Genomic DNA, 24,716 nt, shown 5'->3' with positions numbered 1-24,716 from the left:
TCCATAAGCAGTTAGAAAATGGCCTACCTAATGCCACTCTTGCAGCTGATGCATCATAATTAATCCAGAAGGAGACCCAGGAGAGGATAGTGATCAGGATGGAAGGCATGTATGTTTGCAGAATAAAGTAACCAATGTTTCTCTTAAGCTTAAAGCTGAGGGACAACCTGGGATAGGAACCTAGAAAGGCAATTTTAGAACATCATCATTATCAATCAGTATTTACAGGATACTTTCCTTTTAAGGCCCATAAGTAGTTTGTATATCTTTCTTAAATTCATTTTTAACTCCTGGTGAAGGGCATTTTCTCCTGCAAAATAGTCTGAGACCATCGGGCTTTTAATTAGCAAGAGTCACTGAGTGTTGAGTACACCCATACTCCTGAGTAATTAAAAGAATTCCAGCTCTTCCCTGCTCAGCCTCCGGCACTGGATCAAAGCTACTCATTCTCTACAACTATGAAGACAAGGTAGTTTTGTACAGCCCCTCTGTTCCCCCTCAGCCGTTTCTCAACAAGACTATCCTGTAAGATTGTTTTGTTTTTGTATATAAGAAGAAGGCTGCAAAGTCTGATCATATTTTAGAAATCTCTCCACAGGCCCCAGAATTCATTGTAACTCTGGAATCAATGACAAGCCTTCAGGTATACAGCAATTCCCTAAAGTTCTGTGAAGGTTTTCCAATGTATGGACCACATTTTTTTTTTTTTCTAATTCCACTGATTCCATCAAAGTTCTAAAGGGATTCCTGGCTCATCAAACAGTGGAGAATCACTGGCTTCAAAGAATATTTGTGGGAGACAAAACTAAAGGATCAGATTCCTGTAGCAAGGTCCTTGGATTGTGATGGTCTGGGGAATTACTCTTTAAACAAGATATGTAACTGAACAGTCTTAGAACATAAAAAAGTCACATTGATAAACAGTGTGTGTTAGGGTGATATTCTTACTAATATTGAAAGAAAGCCTGTCTAGCCATCTAGGGCTCTACTAAGTATCATAATACTGAACTAAGAATATTTTAAGCATGAACTCATTTCTATAGCCTCAGGGATTCAGAGGACCTCAAATTTAGGAAAGGTTTCTATTGTTTGTTTTTTAAAGCTGGAGACTTCGTATTCTTACGAAGTCATACAACTCTTACTTGAGGTAGTTTGCCGGGAAAGAAAGTGCCTGAGTCCTTCGCAGAAGGGCAATTAAAAATGTATAGTTACAGTACTAGCTATTTCTGTGCCTGGGGAATTCATTCCAATAAGAAAAACATAAAAAGAAATATTCCTGTGGGCTTCCTGCTTTTTTTCCCCTTAATGATTATGTAGCAAAGCATTACTTTCTTGAGCTCTTTTGTTAAATTTTGTGCTGATGAAACCAAATTTGACAACCTAAAACTTCAACGCTGGAAGAGGAACAATGGAGAAAGCATCAGGATAATCTCAACAACCGGAAGGGCTTTTAGCTCTAAAACAGAAGGTAAGGCTACATAAAGAAATTCTTAACCTTTGTGGAAAATGTGGAATTCTCCTACCCTACTGTCTCCAGAGAATTTCATCATGGTCAGACTTGAGTGAACTGTGACTTGGCTCTCCCCAGTATTTTTCAAAGGATTATGAGGAATTCTGTAAGATGCATAAAATTGGGGAAACAACTCTGAGCCAGGTCTTCCTTTCTCCTTCTGTATTCTGTCTCTAACCATTAGTCCATGCTTGGTAGATGACAGGCGTAGAACTAACCCTCTCAGCTTTGTTGGGGTGCCTCCTGGGAAATAAGTGCATGGGTCCCAAATGCGCAGTGAGCTCGATGGGGAATTGAAGGCTTTCAGCAGATCTACATCTTCATCATCTTTCCCTGGGACCCAATAGTGATATAAATGAACCCTTTGCAAAACATGCGGAAGCCCCTTTTCCCGTAACCCTCTTCCCTGACACAAACCTGTGGAAAAAACAACCTTCTTGGTGATGAGTTTGTAATCCACGATAGAGAACTGTGGAAGTTCAATCTTTGTCACTCCTGTTACCGCGTTATCATCCCCACGCCAGTAGAACTCAATGTCATCAGTGGTATAGCCATCTGCGAAAGGAAGCACACACACATACACACACATGCAGACACACAAAACAAACAAACAAAACAGAACAGAAAAAAATGCTTGTTTAAAAGACGAACGATGTTCATGATAACGGCCACAGCTAAAGGCTACTATGTGTTAGGTATCCCACTAAGCACCTGAAGTATATCACCCCATTTAGAGTTCCTAACAGTCTCATGAGGAGCATAATTAGGCCCACAGGAGGCTGCAAAGGTTTAGTGAAATTAACAACTTGCAAGTAGGAAGTAGTATATAGTCCGGACTTGCACCTCACTTCATCTGATTATGAATCTCATTTTCTCAAACATTATCATATTATTACATGACCCTGGGCGGTACTCTAAGGGAAGACAACAGCAAAGAAAAATATCATTTATCAGTGCAGTATTGGATGCTATCAACCCCCCCGTATTAAAATTTTTGAATTACAATATATTTGGTTTCAAGTCAGAAGAGTAGTGATTATGAAGAAGTGAGTCATTTTTTAAATATTCATAGACATGATGTCCAAACTTGATTTTGCAGATCTAAATTCCAAAAAATAATGCCCACAAATAACCCAAAACAGCAGTAAGTTTAATTGTTTGAAGGAATAAATACAAATGCATTGTGTGTACTATACATGCACACTGCATTTAGGAGGCATGTTTCCACGTATTCGACAATTACTTATTGAACATCTACTATGTTCATCAGTGTAGTTGCTGGGGATAGAACTCGGCATAATAAAAGCATGCCCTCTGTTATAATGATACTGTCGATCCATGAGACAGAGTAGAATAAGCACACATATCTTAATGACTGAGCATACATATAAATGCAATGAATAAGCACATATTAGATAATAATTATCATAAGGTTTCACTCATTTGTGGAACGTAAGGAATAGCAGGGAGATTGATAGAAGGAAGAGAAAAATGAAGGGGGGGTAAACAGAGGGGGAAATGAACCATGAGAGACTATGGACTCTGGGAAACAAACTGAGGGTTTTAGAGGGGAGGGGGGTAGGGGGATGGGCTAGCCCAGTGATGGGTGTTAGGGAGGGTATGTATTGCATGGAGCAGTGGGTGTTATACGCAAACAATGAATCATGGAACACTACATCAAAAACTAATGATGTACTGTATGGTGACTAACATATCATAACTAAAAAAAAAAGATTATAAACAGAACTATACAGGGAAGCACGCAATGAAATCCAGTGAACATTGATATTTCTAACAGTACACCTACCCCAAAGTCCCCCCTGCAAAGCATAAATTATAGTTGTATATCATAGTTATCTCTTCAAAGGACTTTTGCATTTTTACAAGTCTAGGAGGTAGGCAGGACAGATACTGCTCCCCAGTTCAAAGCAAAACAAGACTGCTTAAGTTCTTTGCCTTTTGACATGTGACGAGTTAGTGTAATACAGGACTAGACTATCAATCCTTTCACTCTTAACTCTTATAATTTTCATTAAATCACATTTCTTCCAAAGAGAGCAAGTCAAATCTTCAAAAACGTAGAAATGGATTATTTTTCAAAGAATTACAGTGCTCTTGATTTGAGAATCTACATCAACCATAGCACAGCTAGACAATGTCTTCACTTTTCTAGAAATCTGCATTCCTCTTTACTCATAAGGGCAACCATCTTTATCTGATGCAGAAATACAGATTTTTGGAAGAGTAAATGAGAACTCGAATTTCTGGTTCCATAACTCTAGTCTTTTAGATAATAGCTAGTGATTTTTAAAAGGACTTGTTTACTTGCAAACATCATAAATTATGTTATAATCAAAATTGTGGGGATTTAATAGATTATATACCACCACCATTTTTATTAGCATGATCTCATTTGGAGTCATTCATTTTGTTAGAGAATGTCTTTCTTCATATGAAACTTTGATTTAAAAGCAAATTATTCATAATTTTAAAGGGAAGTCAGGTATAAAGTGAATGGCACAGTAAACAGATTCTTCTCATTCTCCATTAGTCTGTCCCATTAATATTGTCTCTCTAATCCTAAGAACTAAGGGATCTGTCCCAAAGAATAACTGTTGTTTTCTGTGACTGCAACTTTCTTAATATGGCCGTGGGAATCTCTACCATCCAGGACTTCATCTCAAACATTACCCATTTCTCATTTTTTTTTGCACACATTTCTCAGTTATGAAATTATTTAGTCAATGACAATCCCACCTTTGATAAAACAGTTTAAAATAATAAAAGAAGGGCAATTCGCTCTTGAATCAAGCTAGCTAGCTAGAAATGCATTGTAAAATTGGATTTGTGGTATATAAACATGAAAGAAAGTATTTATGAAACAAGGAGTCCATAGTTTTCTAGGAAAAAAAAAAGTGTTGAATGCTGCCATCTTCAAAAGACAATGAGAATGAGTCACCTCTTACATTTTCAATAGAGAACTAAGTCTAAATTAGTGAAGAATGTGTTTCTGGTCCTCCAGCTTCCTTAACTCAGTTTTTACCTCACTTGTCCATCGCTACAAACCCTATCACAGAAGCTCTCTCTAGGCAGAGGCATGGGAATATATGGCGCTTCAATACAGTTGTATGGGAGATGCCTAATAATTGTTTAATAGGTAAGAATATTATTATTGAATACAGACTTTCGTCAAAATGCTACCTATTTGACACAGTGTTTGCTAGGTAATACCTAGCAGAGGGGAGGCATTTGGGATATACAGTTGAATTAATACAATAATTATTTAATACATGTGTGGATTTGGGTGATGGTTGCTTATCCACATGCTTGGCATTGTGGAGGTATTCATCATGTTTATACTTCTGTCTCTTGCTCCTACTACAGTACCTGGCACATACTTGTATTAAATAAATATCTTCTGAGTGAATAAAAAAAAGTCACCCAATAATAACATAACCCTTAAGAAAAATCCGAAGGTTCTTTATTATGTATTTATGTGTATGTAGTAGTTCAGCAAGTTGCTTAACCTCTCTCTGGCCTCCATTTTATTCATCTGTAAATTGTAACAACGACAACAGCAACAATAATAAAAGATACTTCAGAGCTGTTTTGCAGGAAAAATGAGTTGTTACTTATAAAATGCTTAGAACACTACCTGGTAGAAAATGCTCAAAAAGGTTAGCTGATACTTTCTTTTCAAATAAAAATTGTTTAAAATGAATTAAAAACTCATATTTAGTTGCATGTCACATTGCTTCTATTTCATGAACACATGAATGCATTTACACAATGAGAAACTTGGGTGTTCAATGACACAGAACCCTCCAATGTGTTTGGAAGTCGAAAGTGAAACATTTGAAGTTTATTTTGATGTCTAGGATTTTGGAATCTGACATAATGGAGCAGCACATTGTAATACTTCCTGGTTACTCCTGATCTTAAAAATCTCAATCTTCTTGACTTCATTTTGGGTTAACCAAGTGTAGAATGTTGCCAATGGAAAGCAAATGTATGCTCTGGCATCACTGATTTCTGAAGATGAAGGACCAGTGATCCATGATAGTGTCAGGGTGGTCAAGTTCACAGGCCAGCTCAATATACTGTGTAGGAGAAACTGAAAGCAGACCTAGTTTTTCTTCTTCTTCCTCTTCCTCCTCCTCTTCCTCTCCCCTTCCTCCTCCTCTTTTGCTGCTTCTTCTTCATCTTCATCTTCTCAGAAGAAATATTTGTCTCTCAAAGTGATTAAAAAAATAAAACATATGCAAATATATATGACCTGACTTTTACAGTTTTCATAATACTAATGAGTGAAAAATAATTAGATATCTTTTCAAAGATATCAGAAGGAAGAGATGCACTGAAGCTTCTTATTAATGTCTTGCAAATTAAATTCATCTTTTATATTTTATTCATGGGATTCCAGAAACTGTCATTAAATTATATTGTATTGTTATCATTAAAAACATAACCCACATAAATTCAGATGGCCTATGAATAAACCAAAATATAAATTCACTGGAATTTACCTGAAGGAATTAAAACTGTATAAAATGTTAAAGTTTTTGATCAGGATGGATAAATATGTAAATTTAAAAATCTATATAAGATATGAATGATAGATATGCTTTCTTTTAAATATTGATAAAAATATATACTATATGAGATCTAAGAAGCAGAAATACCATTTTAAAAACATTCACATAATAACTGAACATGTTCTTACAATTGTGACATTATCTTATTACATAACATGGCAGTTCAGTGTCAGTCTACTTGTCTATTTTGTTATCCACTAAGTAAATACTTCATTTTAGAAGGATTTTACTGTGTAGGGAATATGAACCTACACTAAGATATTAAACAGTGGGGCCTGGTGAGAACATTTAGAGGAAATGAATGATCAATGCCATCATTTTTTTTTCCTAGTGAGAAATTAAAGTGACTTATTGTTCTCTTATTATTTATTTAAACTTTCTCAATTGGACTGTTAAACATTCTAGGGTAATTATCTATTTTCTGTCTCCCATTGTAGCCAAGTAGCAATAGTAACATTGTAGTTGCTTTATAGATTTTATTTATTTACTTGAGAGAGAGAGACAGCGTGAGTGAGGGTGTGAAGACGCACCCACGCACGGGGGTGGAGGGGGCACGGGGAGGGGCAAAGGGAGAGGAATTCTCAAGCAGCCTTGGCTCTGAGCATGGAGTGGAAGGTGGGTCTAGATCTCATGACCCTGAGATCATGACTCTGAGATCATAACCTGAGCCAAAATGGAGAGTAGGAGGCTTAACCCACTGAGTCTCCCAGGCGCCCCAGTAGTTGCTTTAAACTTAATTCTCGATCATCATAACCAATTGGTGATGTTTGAGAATTATGGGCTAGTATTACTGGGACAAACCACTCTAGTCATGGATGGTTTTGACTTTTTAAGAACTATCTTATTTCAAATTTTCTGCCCTTTTATGTATCTATCACAGCACTTTTTTTAAAAAAAAGTTTTTATTCATCCATTTGAGATACAGCAAGAGTGAGAGCAAGAGCGAGCGAGTGAGAGAGAGCATGAGTGGGGGGGGGGTGGCAGAGGGAGAGGGAGAAGCAGACTCCCCGCTGAGCACAGAGCTCGATCCAGGGCTTGGTCCCAGGACCCCGGGATCACGAACTGAGCAGAAGGCAGACACTCAACTGACTGAGCCACCAAGGTGCCCACTATCACAACACTCTAAAAGCTTCTCTGAATTGGACACCTCATTGTATAAATTTTAGCATGTCACTCTCCTATTAGTATTTAAAATTTTATGTGGTTACTGTTATCAGTATATAAGTAACTATAATTTAAAAATTTACATTCTGGGGAACACTAATCCTGTAATGTGCTTCATGCAAAAGAGTTCTACAGTAAATGTATTTAGGAGTCCCTGCATATTTTGGGAAGCCTCTCATAATCACAAACATTAGCACAGTACAGTTTAGGATATTCCTCAATAAAGAATTTGCTTAATATTACTTACCCCTGGCATTTCCCACACCTATTTGACCAGACACATTGATTTTTCAGGATATAAAAAATATTCACACAGTGTAATGATTCCATAAAATGCTGGAACTATTCACACATTTTAGGGTGCTTTAGTTACGTATCTCCCAAAAACCAGGTAAGTAGTTGAGAAGGCATATAGTCCCTTGGAGTCATATCTTATTGTTTGGTGGATTACTTTTTTTTTTCCCTCCAGAAGTTTCCAGAAGAGAAGAAAAACATTTGCAATAACAACAAAGATCAAATTGCCTTTTAAAGCAAACAAATATTTCAGTGAAGTAGCATGACCAAATGGGCAACAAGAAGGCAGGCTTTTGTCTCATGACTAACTCAGTGACCAAGATTAGAAATCCATCAGTCCGGAGTCAGAATGGACTGAGCCCCTCCACAGGCTCCTGCATGTCGTGCAAAGGTGCAACACTGAATATGGTCAATGCCAATTAGTTATGGGGATTTTTCAAAAGGGAAAGAGAGAGAAACTCACTTGTCAGCTACAACTCTTTAAATTCAGCAAAGAAAGTCTTCCAAAGACACTCTGAGTGATTGCTCTGACTCCTTAATTGCATTTTATTCTTTACTCTCTTCTTTACATGGACTGCTAGACACAAATGTTCTGCTATCAAATCATTTCTCAGCTGTGAAGCTCAAAATAATCGGCCTAGAGTAGGTCAGACTTGATTACCAAGTGGCATCTTAGTAAGGAACACCAAGTCATGGCCTGGCGTTCAATCCCTACATCAAAGATAACCTATTTTTTTATGTTATTAGCGTTTTCAAATTCAAATCTTTTGTAGAGGATACGAAATCGATCATAATCAAGTAAAATGTCAGATTTTGTGCTCTAAAGATAATTCCCTTTTTTTGGATTTCATTGCAAAACTCAGTATTTGTTGTCTTCGTATGGAAGCAGAGTGCTCTGGTGCACTGCTCTTATAAGTTTAACTCCATGATGTGTTTCTTAAGCTTTCTTATGTTTGCAGAGCTCAAGCAATTAAGCTGATGCTCGAGGTAAGAGAAACCATTAATAATAATAAATAATAAATAATAATAATATTATTATTATTATAACAGAAATAGTCACAACAACAGTAGCAACTGCCATTACAGAGCCCTTACGTATTGGGCACTGCCTTAAACTCTCTACATGGTTCTGTCTAGAACCACATAAACTAGACTGGGTTATGGTTACCAGGATTCTTCCCCTCTACTCAACCCTGTTTCTTCCTTACGCATGAGCCCTAAGTCCTGAAGTAACATAGAAGAGGCAGAGAACTTTTGGCTGAAAGGACGGGCCAGTACTTCTCCAATGTAACATGCACAGAAATGATATGGAAATCTTATTAAAATGCAAGCGAACTAGGATGAAGTGGGTGGAGCCTGGCATTCTGTAGTTCTCATAAACTTCCAGGCAAGGCAGATGGTATTTACCAAATGCACTCACCTCTGCAGAGCAAGTGATTAGGAGAATGCTGCAGAGTGGATGGCATTTACCTTGCCATGGGAATCAGGCAAGGGATGTCTGGTACCTAGCTTGACCAAGAGACGAACCATGTTTCTTCTGAACCAAGGTCTTATAAACTCCAAGATTAAAATATTTTCTCCCAGCTCTGTCTCTCTTGTAAGAGACAAGAGGAGATGTTTCTGATGGTGTCTCTATCTAGTTCTAGGTATCTATCTAGTTCTCTTCAATAATCTATGGCCTACAATCACCAATAGCATAGAACAGAGAGATGGAGCCAGGTCTGAACGGTTTCCGCACGTCTGTACTCACATCAGTTTTATTTGAATATTTAGGATGAAGTATAGTCCACTGTGGCATCAGACCTCTGCGTCTTTTGTTTATATTCTTCAGTAGACTGGTCAACAGCCTTCAGGCTTCCCCCCTTCTTTTAGCCTGTGCTACACATGCTGCTGTTATACTTCACTCACAAACAGGCTGATGTGCCATTTCTATGCCTTAAAAAACATAACAAAATGAAAACAAAAATGTGGGAAAATGTCTTTATGGCCTTCTCAATAGGTCCAGATTTAAAAGCAAATTCTTCATTCAGGCATTCATAACTCTATATCTACCTCGCGTCTTCCTCTTCCAAAGCTCCTATCTTCCACCCACACTTTTTTGTAATCCTTTGGCTTCCAGGACTTGGTCCAAGCTATTTTAGCTAACTGAAATATTTTCCCCACTCATATCAAATTTATGTACAATTTCAGGGCCCATCTCAACTTCCACCTTTCCCAAGATCCTTCTGTCTTTCCTTCCTCATGTTTCACAGCACTCTGCTTGTATTTCTACTCATAGAGTTGTCACAGCCAGTTTGGCATCAGAAGGTTTGTGGATGTGTTGGTCTCAGCCACTAGACGACCCTGGAGGGTGGAGAACCAAGTCTGATAATTCTCTGTGGCCTGTGTCCTCTTAATAAGGGTCTTAACTAAGGGAAGCACTCACACAAGATTGCTGCACTGAACTGTCAACATACTAACCCTTTGGCTATGGTTCACCAGATCCCACTCCTGAGAATGGAGTGATGAACAGATGCTACTTGCTGAACTGCAAGGTGGTGGAACTGCAAACCTGAGCATCATTAGTGACTTGGGATGGGAATTCCCATGCACCAGCCTTAGGGTCCCTAAAAGAATGGCAATGCCATTGGTGCCAGTCACTAAGTTGAAACAAAGGCCATGTGTCAGAAGAAACTTCCTGGTGTTGCTGACTTCCAATATATATTATCATTCTTAGGTGAACAACAGTTTCTTGGAGTGGCCATGGGCCCCTGGTAATGACTTTCTCTGGACTGATAGATTTTGAAAACCAAACTGCCACAATAGCCTCAAGGACAGCCAATACCTACAGCACAAATGGAATAGTGCTCCCTGGTGACAAGGGGCTTTAGTCACATGGAAGAGTTTGTTAGCTCAAGAGAATTAACAAGGCCAATTGAATGGCCTAGGAGATATGCACAGCTGTGCAATAAAACGCTATCAAGTGTTACACCAACCCATCTGCTTTCTCGTAAGGGGCGACAGAGAAAGAGAAGGCCAGCTTGCTGATGGTGGAAGTGGTCTGAGCCTCTCCGTCTTCACCCCTTCTCTCACACACCTTCACTGTAACAGGCCTCAGCTGGGGACTCACACATTCAAGGATATCAGGCGGGAGGTTCTTGCAGAGGAATTTTTAGTCTGAATGGCTGGTCTGTGAAACAGACTGTTAGCACGTGTCTTGTCTAATAAGAAAAAATTTTCATACTGCTTTTATTTTTTTTAAGATTTTATTTATTTATTTGAGAGAGAGAGATAGCAAGAGAGAACATGAGGTGGAGTGGAGGGGAGCTGGACAGAGAGAAATAATCTCCCCGCTGAGCAGGGAGCCCAATGAGGAGGGGCTCCATAGATCAGGACCCGAGCAGCTCAACTGACTGAGCCACCCAGGCGCTCCTTCGTACTGCTTTTTAAACTCCAGATGTGAGCCCCCTTCTTCTATGCTTGCATAATATCCTACAGTAGCACTAAATAAATTTAAATTATCTGGTAAGGGAATCCATACACCATACTCAATTATGAGTTCTCATTTAAACAGTGAGCATATATTTTTCAAATTTGTATCCATAGCTTGGAATGGAAAGGTACTAAATACCAGATTATTAGTACATTTGCCAAAGATGGACCCGAATTGTGTTTGGTGAAGGGCTTATGTGAACAGCAGGAGGGAGGCCTTTGGGGCTCCTGCCTGCCAGCTGCTCTTGCAAACATGGCATTGCTGTTTCATTTGGGGGAGTCAGAAAGAATTCAATGAGGTGATCTAATGCAAGGGAGTTTTAAAGTTGCAACTAGCTAACATTTTAAAATCGTTTCCTGTGAGATGCCATGTGCTTCACAAGCATGATCTCATTTAATCCTTCTGATGCAAAAACTGTTATCCCCAGTTTACAGCTGAAGGAATTACAATTTAAAGAGGTTAAGGGACTTGTTCAAATGTCGGAAATGGGAATTGAACTAAATCCCCTTCAACACCAGGGTCCAATTTCTCAGTAACTCTATGTACTACCTCACACTGCTATTCCAAGCCCTGTTTTCAAACTATTCTGTCATATCGCAGAAATACGTCTGTAATCATCCCTCTCACTGTATCAATGCCTTTCTGCAGTGTGATTCTGCAGCTCCTCCCAAGAAGAGGTAGAGTGATTTCCCTACCCCCTGAATCTGAGCTGCCCTTGACACTTATTTTAGTCAAAGAGGTAACATCCAGTCGGTTCTAAGCTGGGGCTAGTGAAGGTTTGGCAGCTCCTCCACCCTCTCTTTTGGAATCTGCTGCCACTCTGTGAAAGGCCTTGCATAGGCCTGTGGAGGAGGAGGGACATGTGGCTACTCGCCCCCCTCACAGCTGTCAGCCAGCTCCAAGCCTGTCGGCATGAGAACCACACATGCATATGTAAGCCTGGCTCAGAGCCTCCCAGCTTACCTGTAGCTTCCTAAACAATAATAAATGGTTTCTGTTTGAATCCACCAGGTTTAGGGGTAGACTGTAAATTAGTAAAAGCTAATAGAGGACATTCGGTTCTGTAGAAAACAAAAACAAACGTTTTTCTTCATAGAATGGTATATACACCTTCATTTCCATGATAAAATTCATACTCACAAATACTCACATACACTTACATTTCCAATATAAAATTGCAGGATAAAATTCATTCTACAGCATTGCTTCAGAGAATCACCAACTAGTTTTATAAATACGACGGGCTCAGCCATATGGCATAACCCAAATCAGGAAACCTACCTAGGTTCCTATCCCAGTGCTGCTACATACAGGCTGTAGAATTTGGGGCAAATCATAGAACTCAGTTTCTATACCTAAGAAATAAAGTTGATCTAAATAACAATCCTCAAATTTTTGGTCTTAGAACCCCTTTATATTCAAAAAATTATTGCAAACTCCCAAAAGCTTTTGTTGATGTGGATTATACCTATTGATATATACTATGTTAGAAATTAAAACAGATATTTAAAACTATTTATTCATTAATTCATTTAAAGTAATAATAATGATCCTATTTACATGCTAATATAAATGCATTTTTATGAATAGTAGCTATATTTTACAAAAACACACAAAAAAAGACTGGCACTGTTTTGTATTTTTGTAAATTTCTTTAATGGCTGGCTTAACAAAAGACAGCCGGATTCTCATATTTGCTTCTGCATTCAGTGGTTGTGATAATTTGTTTCACGGAGCCTTCGGAAAACATGACTACATTTTGAAATTATGAAAGTGAAAAAAGCAAATAAAGGCTTAGTATTACTATGAAAGGAGCTTTAACCTTGAGGACACTCTGAAAGGGTCTCAGCAACCCCCCAGTGGCCTTGTAGCTCACACTCCGAGTCAATATTTTAGAGGATCTCTAATCCGAAATTTGGTTACATTTAAGGAAAACTGTAAATAATTCATTTTAATTTAAATTGTTAAGATGACCAAAAACTAGTAATTTTGTTTCCTTTATAGTAGGAATAAAAATAAGGGACCTCGAAAAATCATTTTTATTTCTTAGACTGTGTGTGTGTGTGTGTGTATGAAATTCTTCTTTTTTTTTTTTCAAGATTTTATTTATTTATTTGTCAGAGAGAGAGAGCATAAGCAGGGGGAGCAGCAAACAAAGGGAGAAGCAGACTCCCTGCTGAACAAGGAGCCCGATGTGGGACTTGATCCCAGGACCCTGGGATCATGACCTGAGCCAAAGGCAGATACTTAACTGACTGAGTCCCCCAGGCACCCCTGAAATTCTTGAAATTAAATATAAATCACTTGGTTCTTCAGTGCAGTGAAATACTTGCATTATTATTTTTTTTTAAAGGAAGTTAAATGTATTTTTATACAATTGAAGCTGTTGTCCATCCCTATCAGACTACTGGTTTGGTGGAAGTTGTACATATGTGAATGCAGTGAACTGACAATTCTCTTTGTTTGGCCTCTAAATACCTATGCAAATTAATTCATATAAACAAGACCCTGAAAGTGAAATCATTAGTGCAGGCCAAGCAGTTAACATTTGGAGCTTCTAACATGGAATAAACATTTTCATCTTAAAAAATAAAGTTATGATGAAAACAGCTAAAGTAAAGCCTAAAGCCTTGATCAATGTTGATGCAAATCTGCACTTTTTTAAACTATTGATTATATTTCTGGCTTGAGAATAAAATTATTCCTTAAACATAATTTTTTAAATGCTGACACCAAAGATGAAATATAGGACATGAGGAAGGTGCTTAAAACTAAATAATTATCAAGCTATGACCCAAATTCAGCCAAGCTAAGTGCAGCATCCTTACCTCTCTATAGTTTTGGTTTTCTAATCTGAATAGAAAACTAGCTTGCTATGGTGATTTTAATAAAATGTCCACAAATTTTTTGCTATGACCCACAAATGGTGAAGCTTAATTTCAGTTTCCTGGAGCGTGGGCTATGACCCACAAATGATGAAGCTTAATTTCAGTTTCCTGGAGTGTGGGCTGGATTTAGTGATACAGAATACAGCAGAAGTGATGAGATGTCACTTCTGAGCGTAGGTTTTAAAAAGACTGAGGCTTCTTTTGAATGTACTCCCTTTGTCTCTCTCTCTCTCCTTCACTTCTTCAAGTTCCACTACATTGTAAGCTCCTCTGTGGAGAGACCCACATGGTGAGGAACAAAGCTAGGCCTCCAGGTGACTGAGAAACTGAGGCCCTCAGTCTAACAGGAACACTGTGAGGAACCGAGACCTGCCACAACTCAGTGAGTGAGCTTAAAAAAAATGGGTCCTGGGGTGCCTGTGTAGTGCAGTCATTAAGCATCTGCCTTCGGCTCAGGGCGTGATCCCGGCGTTCTGGGATTGAGTCCCACATCGGGCTCCTCTGCTGGGAGCCTGCTTCTTCCTCTCCCATTCCCCTGCTGTGTTCCCTCTCTTGCTGGCTGTCTCTCTGTCACATAAATAAATAAAATCTTTAAAAAAAAAAAGAGGGTCCTTGCCCAGCTGAGCCTTCAGATGAGACCACAGCCCTGACCAACATGTTTGACCCACCTCATGAGAAATCCTGGACCAGAATCACCTAGCTAACTGACTTGTGATTTCTGACCCTCAGAAACTATGAGATAATAAATGTCTACTCTTTTAAGGTATTAAGCTTTAGGGTAGTTTGTTACCCAACAATAAATAATATCAGGTAAATCATTTTAATGTCTATTTTCAGTAAATTATGGGCATGATCTTTAGTATGTGATAGAGTAATATTCCTTCTCTTGGAGAGTCTGAATAGAGTAGCAAAGGAAGGGAGCTGATTTATTGGCTGTCTCATCCTACCAGTACCTGGTTTAAAACATTCAGCAGTCAAATAAGGGCTAAGATTCTCAAATGCTTCAGGGGTCAAACAAAATGGGTAATGTATAAGTCCTGAGAACAGTGCTGAGCTGGAGGATGTGCTCCTGTACCTAAAATAATTCAAGTATTAATGCCAGAAACAGTGACATTGTGCTGGCAAACAAACAAACAAAGTATATTCTGAATAAAGCTGTCACCTGAATCTATGAGTTTCCATCCTAAAAAATCACAGAAGCACATTTCCATGCTTGTACAGTGACCCAGTGGTCACCTCTGCTACCAGTTTGCTTTCTAAATTGGGTTAAACCAATTTGTTTGGAAATGTGGAAGCCCCTTTCTTCCACCATTGGTTATTAACAGACTCGGGAGCTGTGTGCCTCTCCTAACATAACAGTAATTAGGTCAGTGATTTCAAACCAATAAACACCAAAAGCAAACATAATTTTCAAGATGGTGAGGTGTTTAGGTGATTTGTGCAAGCTGTTTCCAGCCTCCAGAATTGCAGCTCGAGCATTTGTACTTTGAATATTTGCAACCCAGCTTGTTTAAGGCAAGTTGCCCAAATGTCTAAACACAACTAAGGTAATATCTTTGATTTGGCAGCAGGTAAGTCCAGTGTACATGATACCTTGTACTAATCCTACCAATCCAAATCAACTTTTTTATTAGTACTTTTTCTATATAGAACTTGGATATTTTTTAGCATGTGACATTAAAGCAAACTATCCAAAAAGATTTCATAAAGCAAAACAAAAAGAAACCAAACTACTAAAATCTATTTCCTTAGTTCCTAAGGATTGTGCAATTGAAGATAATAGGGCAATTTTCTGACTGGAGGAAAAACTCAATTGATTTTCAAATTCAAGGGGCACTTTTCTCCAAACCACATTATCTTTATAGAACTATGGTTTTACAGTACAAATGGTTTCCTTGATGAGGGAGAAAATAAAGAACAAATATTACCAACATAGCAAATTGGCATTTAATATAACAGTGCTAGGACTTAAAGAGTGATTCACCTCAGCAGTATCCTCAAATTTTAGTGAGCTAACAATCACCTCCAGGACCTGTTAAACATGCCTATTCCTGGGCCATACCTATAGAGTCTAATTGTGTAGGCTAACTGTATAAGTACATTAATAAATGTACCAGCAGATTCTGATGCATGAACTATAGGGTTTGAAAAATTCCTTAAACATTCAGGAATGTTCTAAGACATAATATGTTTATGTGTTCTTAGATGTAGGATATCCTGGAAGCTAGGGACTCTGTAATCTTGGAGTCTATGTATGAGATAATGAAACTCTCCTCTGGCTTACAGGGGATATATCTGCAAATCTGTTATTTCCATATGTCTAAAATAAAACTCTAGCTGTGGGCTCTACCTGCAAAATATATTCACTGAATTCTCTCCATCTCCCAGTACTGGTGTCATAGACTATGACTACATCATCTCATGCCTGCAAAACTGCTATCACCACCTAACTGGTTTCCCAGGTTCCATCTGTATTCCCCTACAATATATAGTAGGCAGCGAGCTTTAAAAGAATAACCTGATGATGTCAGTCTGCTCAAAATCTTCTAGGGTACTTCTCATTTTACCTTATAAATAAAACAACAACCCCCCCTCACATGATCGGACTCTAGTCTTGCCTATCTCTTTGAAGTCAACTTCTACTTTTACCTTGGTCTTTCAGCTAGACTATACTGGACTACTCTGCTCTTTAAACACAGGAAGCTTCTTCCTGGTCTTGAGGCCTTAGCACTTGCCTTGCACGCCCTTTAGGTAGCTTTTCACGGGGATGTTTCTTATTCCTCATTCAGATTTCAGCTTCAATGACCTCCAAATGAAGGTTGGCCTCTCTATCTTATTCTGAGCCATCACCTTGATTCCCCAAAATAGTTGTTCTCTACATTTTTACCTTGTTTAATTTTTTTATACTTGATCGTCGAGGAATGAGTCTCTATTGTCTGTCTCTCTGTACTATGATGTGCATTCCTATAGGGCAGGAATGTATCTATTTTGTTCACTGCGGTATAAAAACATCTAAGATATTGCTTGGTATATGGTAGGTGCTAAATAAATGTTTTTGAACAAATAAGTAAACTCTGTTGATTAACTTCTATATAACAGATAACATTGGTCTCATCATCTGCATATATTAAAAATAAACCAAAAAGAACTTCAGTAGGTATATAGTTTAAGATCTAACAGATTAAGAACTGGCTTTTAAAAAGAAGTATTGGGCTGAAATCACAACAAACATATATAAATACACAGGTTGGAAGATATCTATTTACATGGAAGCTTTGCCATTTTTTTAATATGCACAAGAGCATTTGAAATCTTATTTATTACTCATATTACAAAGGAATTAGGTCTTCTTGGTTCCTGCTTTATGGAATGATGATACTTTTATAAAGTGTCTTATTGATATCATAAAAGTATGTTCCTCAAAATAGACTTCTGTTATTAATTTGTTGACATGCTACTTTAGTTCCTATTCCTTATTCTGTTGTCAACTCAGTTTCTCCAAAATACAAGGCCCACTGGTGGATATATGGTTTTAACGAATACAAGGGGCAAGAATGAAGTAAGTAAAATTTAAAACCAGAGTTTAGAGCCAAACACACACACAAAAATAGGATCAGGTGAAGACAAAGGAAGACTGATGGTTTGCTACACTTTTTCAAATTTGCAAGCCTACCTAAATTTAAGCAAATAGATGGCTGAAGAGACCAAATGGACATCGTATTTTAAGATTTGTCATAACAAAAAACCTCCAGGGAATTTTACGACTTTCTAAAAATTGTAATGTGATCTAGAAGAGCTTATATAATCTGAATCCGGCTCATATCTATCTTCACAATTTATGCTAGAGATATGGCACATTAAAGAGAATAACTATAGTATATAAATTAAGGGTTCGCTGCCCACCAAAAGCCAAACATCAGTTGACACTTCTCCTCTCCACAGCTCCTGCTGAACCTCGACTGTACCCTCACTGTAGCCATGGCTGATTATACCTGAAGGATGTCTACTTTATGCTGGCTTAAGCATATTCCATTGCTAAGAATATGGAATCCAAATATTGAGAGATTGAATCAGTATATTTACCAGTGAAATATGAAAAGGTAATGATTTAGAAAGGGAGGGGAGGATAGGAACAAAGGAGTCATAACCGGCTATAAGAAAGTAGAGGAAGTCAGTATGCAGAGAATGAACAATGAGGCACAGATACCATGGGATAAGGGACGTGGGGATCCTGAGAAAATCAGAGAGAGGCAGAGAGACACATGGACACAGAGGTATTCTAGTTCTCAAAGCCTAAACAATATCTTGAAGTTCTGGATATTCCCAAGTAATCTTGAACATTCTTTTCTGAGATGTCTCTGAGATTGCTTGTTGTATTCTTATTCAATACATATTTATTGAATGCCAACTATGTGTAAGCATGGTTCTCAGCACTTATGGCACATTGGTAGAAGAAAAAATTTAAAAACCCAGCTGCCCTTACTGAGAATGTATTCAAGCAGGGGGAGATGGATGATAGTGGGCATAATGAACAGGTGAATTATACAGTATATTAGAAAGTGATATGATTTATGTTGACTATGGACAAATAAAAAAGTAGAACAAGGTAGAGTCTTGGGAGGGCACTTAGGTTGCAATTTTAAAGAGGGTAGTTAGTGCAGGTCTCACTGGAAAGCTGAAGATAAGCAAAGACTTAGCCATAGGCCTATTGGTGGAAGAGTATTTCAGATAGAGAAAACAGATAGCTCAAAGGCCCAAAGCTGGGATGATACATGATGCACCGGAAGGACAGTAAGAAATCCAGTGCAGGTAGAACAGAATGAGCAAGGTGAATGAACAGGAGATGAGGTCAGAGAGGCACTGGGGAAGGGGGTCTTATAATATAGAATCATGTGAGCTACTATTTGGAGTTTGGTTTCAAACTCTGAGTGAGGGCTTCAAGCAAGAACATGACAAGATCTGGCATATGTATTAAAAAGATTATCCTAGCTTCTATGTAGAGAATGATCGATATGGAGTTACATAAAGTTTGAAGAAGGGAAACCAGTCAGAAGACTCTTGTAGTAATCCAAGTAAGAGATAATGAATGGTACCTTATGGCACAGTAGAAGCAAAAGAAGTGGTGAGAAGTGCTGAAATTTTAGAAATATTTTGTAGTCCCAGCTAATAGGATTTTATGTAAGATGTGAAAAAAAGAGAGTGGACAGTTATACCCCCAAGGTTTCTGTCCTGAGCAAATGGAAAGATGGAGTTGACATTAAATGAGATAAGAAGGGCTGCACATATTACAGATTTTGAAGAGAAGAAAAGGAGTTCCATTTTGGGCATACAATTGAATATATAAAGTCTGGGAACGAGGTTTGTTTGGGAGAGAAGTCTGAATTAGAGACAAATATTTGGGTGCAATCAGCATATTGATGATAAGTAAAGGAATGCAACCTTATGAGACAGCCCAAAGAAGTGAACGTAGATTAGAAAGAACTCCAAGAAGTGAATCTTGGTGTACTCTTGTATTAAGAACCCAGGATGAAGAGAAAGAAACCACAAAGAGATTGAGAAAAAAAGATCAGAAGTAAAAAGATAGCCTAGTGAGAGTACAGTCAATGAAATCAGGGGAGGAAAATATATTAAGTAGAAGGGAGTAATCAACAGTGTCAAACAATCCCGGTGTAACAGGTTGTGGAAACTGTACAAGATGAAAGCTGAGGAATGTCCATTTGAGGCTAACAATGTGAAGAGCATTGTCAACCATGACAAATGCAGTTTTTTTTTTTTTTTAAAGATTTTATTTATTTATTTATTCGACAGAGATAGAGACAGCCAGTGAGAGAGGGAACACAAACAGGGGGAGTGGGAGAGGAAGAAGCAGGCTCACAGCAGAGGAGCCTGATGTGGGGCTCGATCCCATAACGCTAGGATCACTCCCTGAGCCGAAGGCAGACGCTTAACCGCTGTGCCACCCAGGCGCCCCGACAAATGCAGTTTTGGTGGCATGGTGGAAGAGAAAGGCATACTGAAATGGTTTCATGATAACATGAGAAAATATACTACTAAAGGAATTTTGCTACAAAAGGGAAAAAAGAAGTGGCATGGTAGCTAGCAGGGTTTGTTGGGAAGAAGGAAGATGAAATTTTTTAAAGTTGGAAGAAATAACAACAGCATATTTATAATACTGATGGGAGTGATCAATAGAGAACTAAATATTAATGATACAGGAAAGAGAGGGTAGATTGCTAGAATCATCTTCTTAAGTGGGCAAGATGAAATTATATTTAGGTGGAAGCATGATAACCACAGGGGCAAGGCAGATGTGTGGGCATGGATGCTGGTAGGTGGATCATGTAGTGGTGGGGATATTCTGAGTTCTTTTATAATGATTCAGTTTCATAGTGAGGTAGGAAGCAAAGTCATTAGCTGAGAGTAAGAATGCGGCAGGAGGTGTCAAGAAAGTAAGAAGAGAGGAAAGAAGACATGAAGCAGTCATTTAGGAGAGGAGAAGAATGAATGGACCAGAACAGTATATTATTAAAGTTTGAAGTCTGTGGTCATGAATTTAAAGGTCCTTTACCCGAGCTAGTGTAAGTGGACTTTTTCTTTGTATCCAAAAAGCCTTGACCAGAATATAGAATTACATTGAAGCAGTTTTGCCTCCTGGGAAATCTGTGGGTGGCAGTTTTTTTATTTTGATGTTTTAGTAATGAAAATCTAGGGCATCATTATGCATTTTTTTTTTTTTTTGCACTGGAAAGGGAAAAAAGCCTAACTCATCTAAGCATCTTAGCATCTAAAAATACTTAGTCCAAACTGTTAAGGACTCACAAGTTAGATGTATTAGAAAAAAAAATACATGTATTCAATATTCAATAACAATTTTTGAAATATTTGCTACTTTGTCTCCCCAATGTAATTTTCTAGTCTTTCGCTATTAGGCAGTGCTGACAATATAGTGCATAGTTTTAGGATCTCTGCATAACAACACTGATAAGCTTTTATAAACATCAAATTTGTTTCATTGTTTTAAATAGCGCTGTAGTTTGGTTTGAAATAAAATACTCTTCTAGAGTTCAAGGTTGCTTATTGTTTTCCCCAAATTTGTATGTTGAAACCTAATCTCTAATGTGATGGTGTTTGGAGGTGGGGCCTTTGGGAGGTGATTAGCTCATGGAGGCAGAGCCCTCATGACTGAGATTCATGCCCTCTTAAGAGACCAGAGAGCTCCCTTGCCTCTTCTACCATGTGAGAACACAGTGAGACTACTATGAACTATATATGAACCAGAAAGTGGGCTGTCACCAGACACTAAATCTGCTGGTGCCTCCAACTTGGACTTCTAGCCTCCAGAGCCATGAAAAATAGAAGTCTGTTGTTTACAAGGCACACAATCTGTAGTATTCTGTTATAGCAGCCTGAAAGGACTAAGACACATGCTACACACACACACACACACACACACACACACACACACACAGAGCATTTCCAAAGACACATGATTTCTCTCAGGGTATAAGGGTGGCAACAGGATAGATATGCCTCTACTAAAATTTTGATGACGACAGTGGTAACTGATAGCAGTGTATTTATTGACATATTACCATCTGCCAAACACTATGGAATACTTTCAATTACCTCTTAATACTTATGATAATCCTATGAATGGGTTATTTTTGCTCCCATTTTGGTTTATAATCAATCAGAAATGTTGAGAATAGGGATTTTCATTATGGTAGAAAAGAGGTACAGATGAAAGAACACTGACCTGAATCTGTAGGGATTCATGCTGTATTTTATCTTTAAGAAAGTTTAAAAAAAAAAAAAGAATATTTATTTCTTAGATTTGTTAACAGTGAAGGCCTCAGAAATGACCCACCCTGCAGCACTGAGCACCTCTGTTGCCCAGACTGTAGCTTCTAACTATCGTTTCTCATGAAGAAACCACAGCTATTCAGAGGAATAGCTGATTCCCAATGGCACGAAATGTATAAGATGAGCCTAGACAATCTTGTCATATTAGAAAGCAAGGAAGGAACCAATGAAGGACCCAAACAAACCAAACTAGAGTATATCAAAAAGGCTCAAGTGTCAATTTAAAGAGGCTCCCATTGGCAAAAAGAATGAGATGATTTGAACGTCAACTAAGAGGGTATCTGCAACGGATCAAAATACTTGTAATATGTTAAATCTCTGAGTTGTTCACACACAGACACACACACACACACACACACACACACAAGCCCTTCAAGTAGTCAACACTGGAGGTTATTAGGGAGTCAACTCATCTTGAAAACTAGTAAATAAAGAGGAAAAACAGCATTTATTCTGCCTTTTCAATTCTCAAGGTAACCAAATAGTTAAAGGGATTATTTTTCTATAGAAATATTCCAGCTAATAAGTTAAAATAAAACAATGGTAGAAGAATATGACCGTTCTTCTAGTTTTAACGAAGTATAATTTAGGCTGCTAACATCACAAATAGTCACCCAAATGTTATATATCTCCTGACAGACAATTTTCACTATGAAGTATTTTGCCAAAAAACACAATACACTGAATTTGATTAAGCCTTAGATCTAATTAAAACAAACTATGGGAAACAGAAAAAAGATAATAGATAAGAATATGTTAAGACACTATAATAATGCAATCAGCAATCTTAGACTATGGGAAACTCTGAAGGAAATATAACTGTTTTTTCAATAAAAATTATAAGCAAAAAAAAAAGAAGAAGGTGGCAAGAAATTATAGGTTAAAAGTTAAGAGACTGAAACAATGAAAACTGTATGGGCCTCATATGGATCTAGACTGGAACAAATCGTTTAAAAAAGAAATAAATATATTTGAATACTGAATTTTTGACATGAAGAAATTGTTGTAAATTGTTAGGTATAACAAATAATGGTATTCATTTATGTTTTAAAAATAGTCCTTATCTTTGGTGTTACCACCGAAACATGTATTGTTTCTATAGCATATAAAGCTTTGAACTATTAGGTAATCTTTCCTCCTTTCTATGGAAAGCGACAAACTATATTTCCAAATAAGACAAGATGGAATATAAGTAAAAGCTAGGTTCTTGGAATCGTCTTGCCTTATTTATAAATGGTCTATGACTTGTTTATTTGTTCTTTTTGTTTTGTTTTGTTTTAGTAAGTTGAAGGAGAATAATGTTATACTATTTTAGTAATACTCATTTTTCTCTGCTTCACATTTTATTCAGGTTAATTCAATTGATAAAAATCACATACTTAAAAATATATACAATGCATTAAACATTCATTTTGTATGTAATCGTGGGATAACATTTATCCAGTTACATTATTTATAGTGCACACCACTTCAGTTTTCATGTATGTATACTAGTAGGAAATACACAAAAACAATGATTCTTTTATGATTATCTGCATACATATAAATCTAAATAGGAAAATCCATGTGTATATATAAAAATATATATACATGTATTATTGACAATTTTATTTTTAAGTATCTGTAAGGCTTTTCTCAAAACTTATGTGCTGAAGTAAAATAATTGGGACATTATGATAGCTAAATATGAGACTTTGTATGACATAAGTTTCGGTTTATTTTCTTCTTTGTTTTGTTCATCATATTATCCCAATTGCTGGAATGGTACCTGGGACATAATAGGTACTCAATAAAAACAGAATGAATGGCACTGAATTCTCTATGCTGAATTTAGAAATGGTGACATTCCAAAATATTTATATACAGAGTGAATGTTTAAATATAAAATTTTGGATATAAAAGGACCTTGAAATTTATCTTCTCCATCTACCTGCTTCACATTTGGTTATACTTTCCTATGTATAGATACACTTAAAGAATACCTTAAGATGAGTGAAAATTAATTTTTGACACACATTTGCCTTAAATATTTATATTAGATCCTGCTGGCTAGACTGATAATAAGGCACTTAACTTCTTACCCTACAGGAAAAAAAAAAAAAAAAGCTATGTTTTATGTGTTTCTTCCTTTAATACAATTCCCAAGTTTGATAGTAAAAGTGTAGTAAATCTATTAAGAAATACCATTCTGCTTAATGTTTAAAATCCTATAAAGAACATTTATTCTATAGGATAAAGTGACTTAACCAGAACAATTTAATAACTATTTTTTAAAGATGCTTTGATCACAAAACCTTCTTTATCGGAAGATGGTTTCACAATCCACTGTTATTCCCATGGATTTCTTCAGGTCTGTAGTAGTTATCACAAATGTATACTTTTTCAGATCAAGAAGGGTTTAGACATGTTAAGACAAATTACTGATACTAAGTAAAGCTCAGAGCGATAGCTAAAGGGAAGCTATGTGTTAAGGAGAGTTAGTAGGAAGTACAAGCCAATGCTCTTGACCACAGATGTAGGATTAGAAAGCCAAGGTTCATTTCATATCCCCAGCATTGCCCGGTTCTAAAATACACATTACTTCTATGGGGAAAAAATGGCAGAGTCAACAAGTGTTTTTCTCACATATTAAGCTTTTCAGGACCTGATTAAATGGCTTCTACAGGAAGACTTGATCTCTCTAGCCCATATTAAATTCCCCTATCCCAAATAACTTGAAAATAAAATCTGACATTTTTATAAAGTATTTTAATTTGTTTGACAATCGCTTCATGCCCTGTTTGGCTTATTTTCTGAAATACATTTTAATATGGTAGTGTTATGTGACTGATTCACTCATAATACAGGTAATATGACCTCGTTAATCCAATACTTCACTGTTGCGGCTGCTACCATCATGTTTTAATAACCCAGAGGCATTTTTAATAACC

The 24,716-nt window shown here is 37.3% G+C and overlaps 1 protein-coding gene across 3 annotated transcripts in view; it reads right to left on the bottom strand.

Moving 5' to 3' along the window:
- Window positions 1-24,716, bottom strand: part of GABRB2 (gamma-aminobutyric acid type A receptor subunit beta2) — a 227,343-nt gene that overhangs the window by 38,668 nt on the left and 163,959 nt on the right. For all 3 annotated transcript variants that reach the window (XM_008692411.2, XM_008692414.1, XM_008692413.1), the window contains exons 6-7: window positions 1,928-2,065; window positions 28-180 (exon numbers count right to left, since the gene is read on the bottom strand). In XM_008692411.2, the coding sequence (XP_008690633.2) occupies window positions 28-180; window positions 1,928-2,065 (291 nt within the window). The remainder of the gene's footprint in view (window positions 1-27; window positions 181-1,927; window positions 2,066-24,716) is intronic.

Source organism: Ursus maritimus, unplaced genomic scaffold (genome assembly GCF_017311325.1).
Source record: "Ursus maritimus isolate PB19 unplaced genomic scaffold, ASM1731132v1 scaffold_15, whole genome shotgun sequence".
Taxonomy (NCBI): domain Eukaryota; kingdom Metazoa; phylum Chordata; class Mammalia; order Carnivora; family Ursidae; genus Ursus; species Ursus maritimus.
This window is presented reverse-complemented; position numbering and strand designations above follow the sequence as displayed.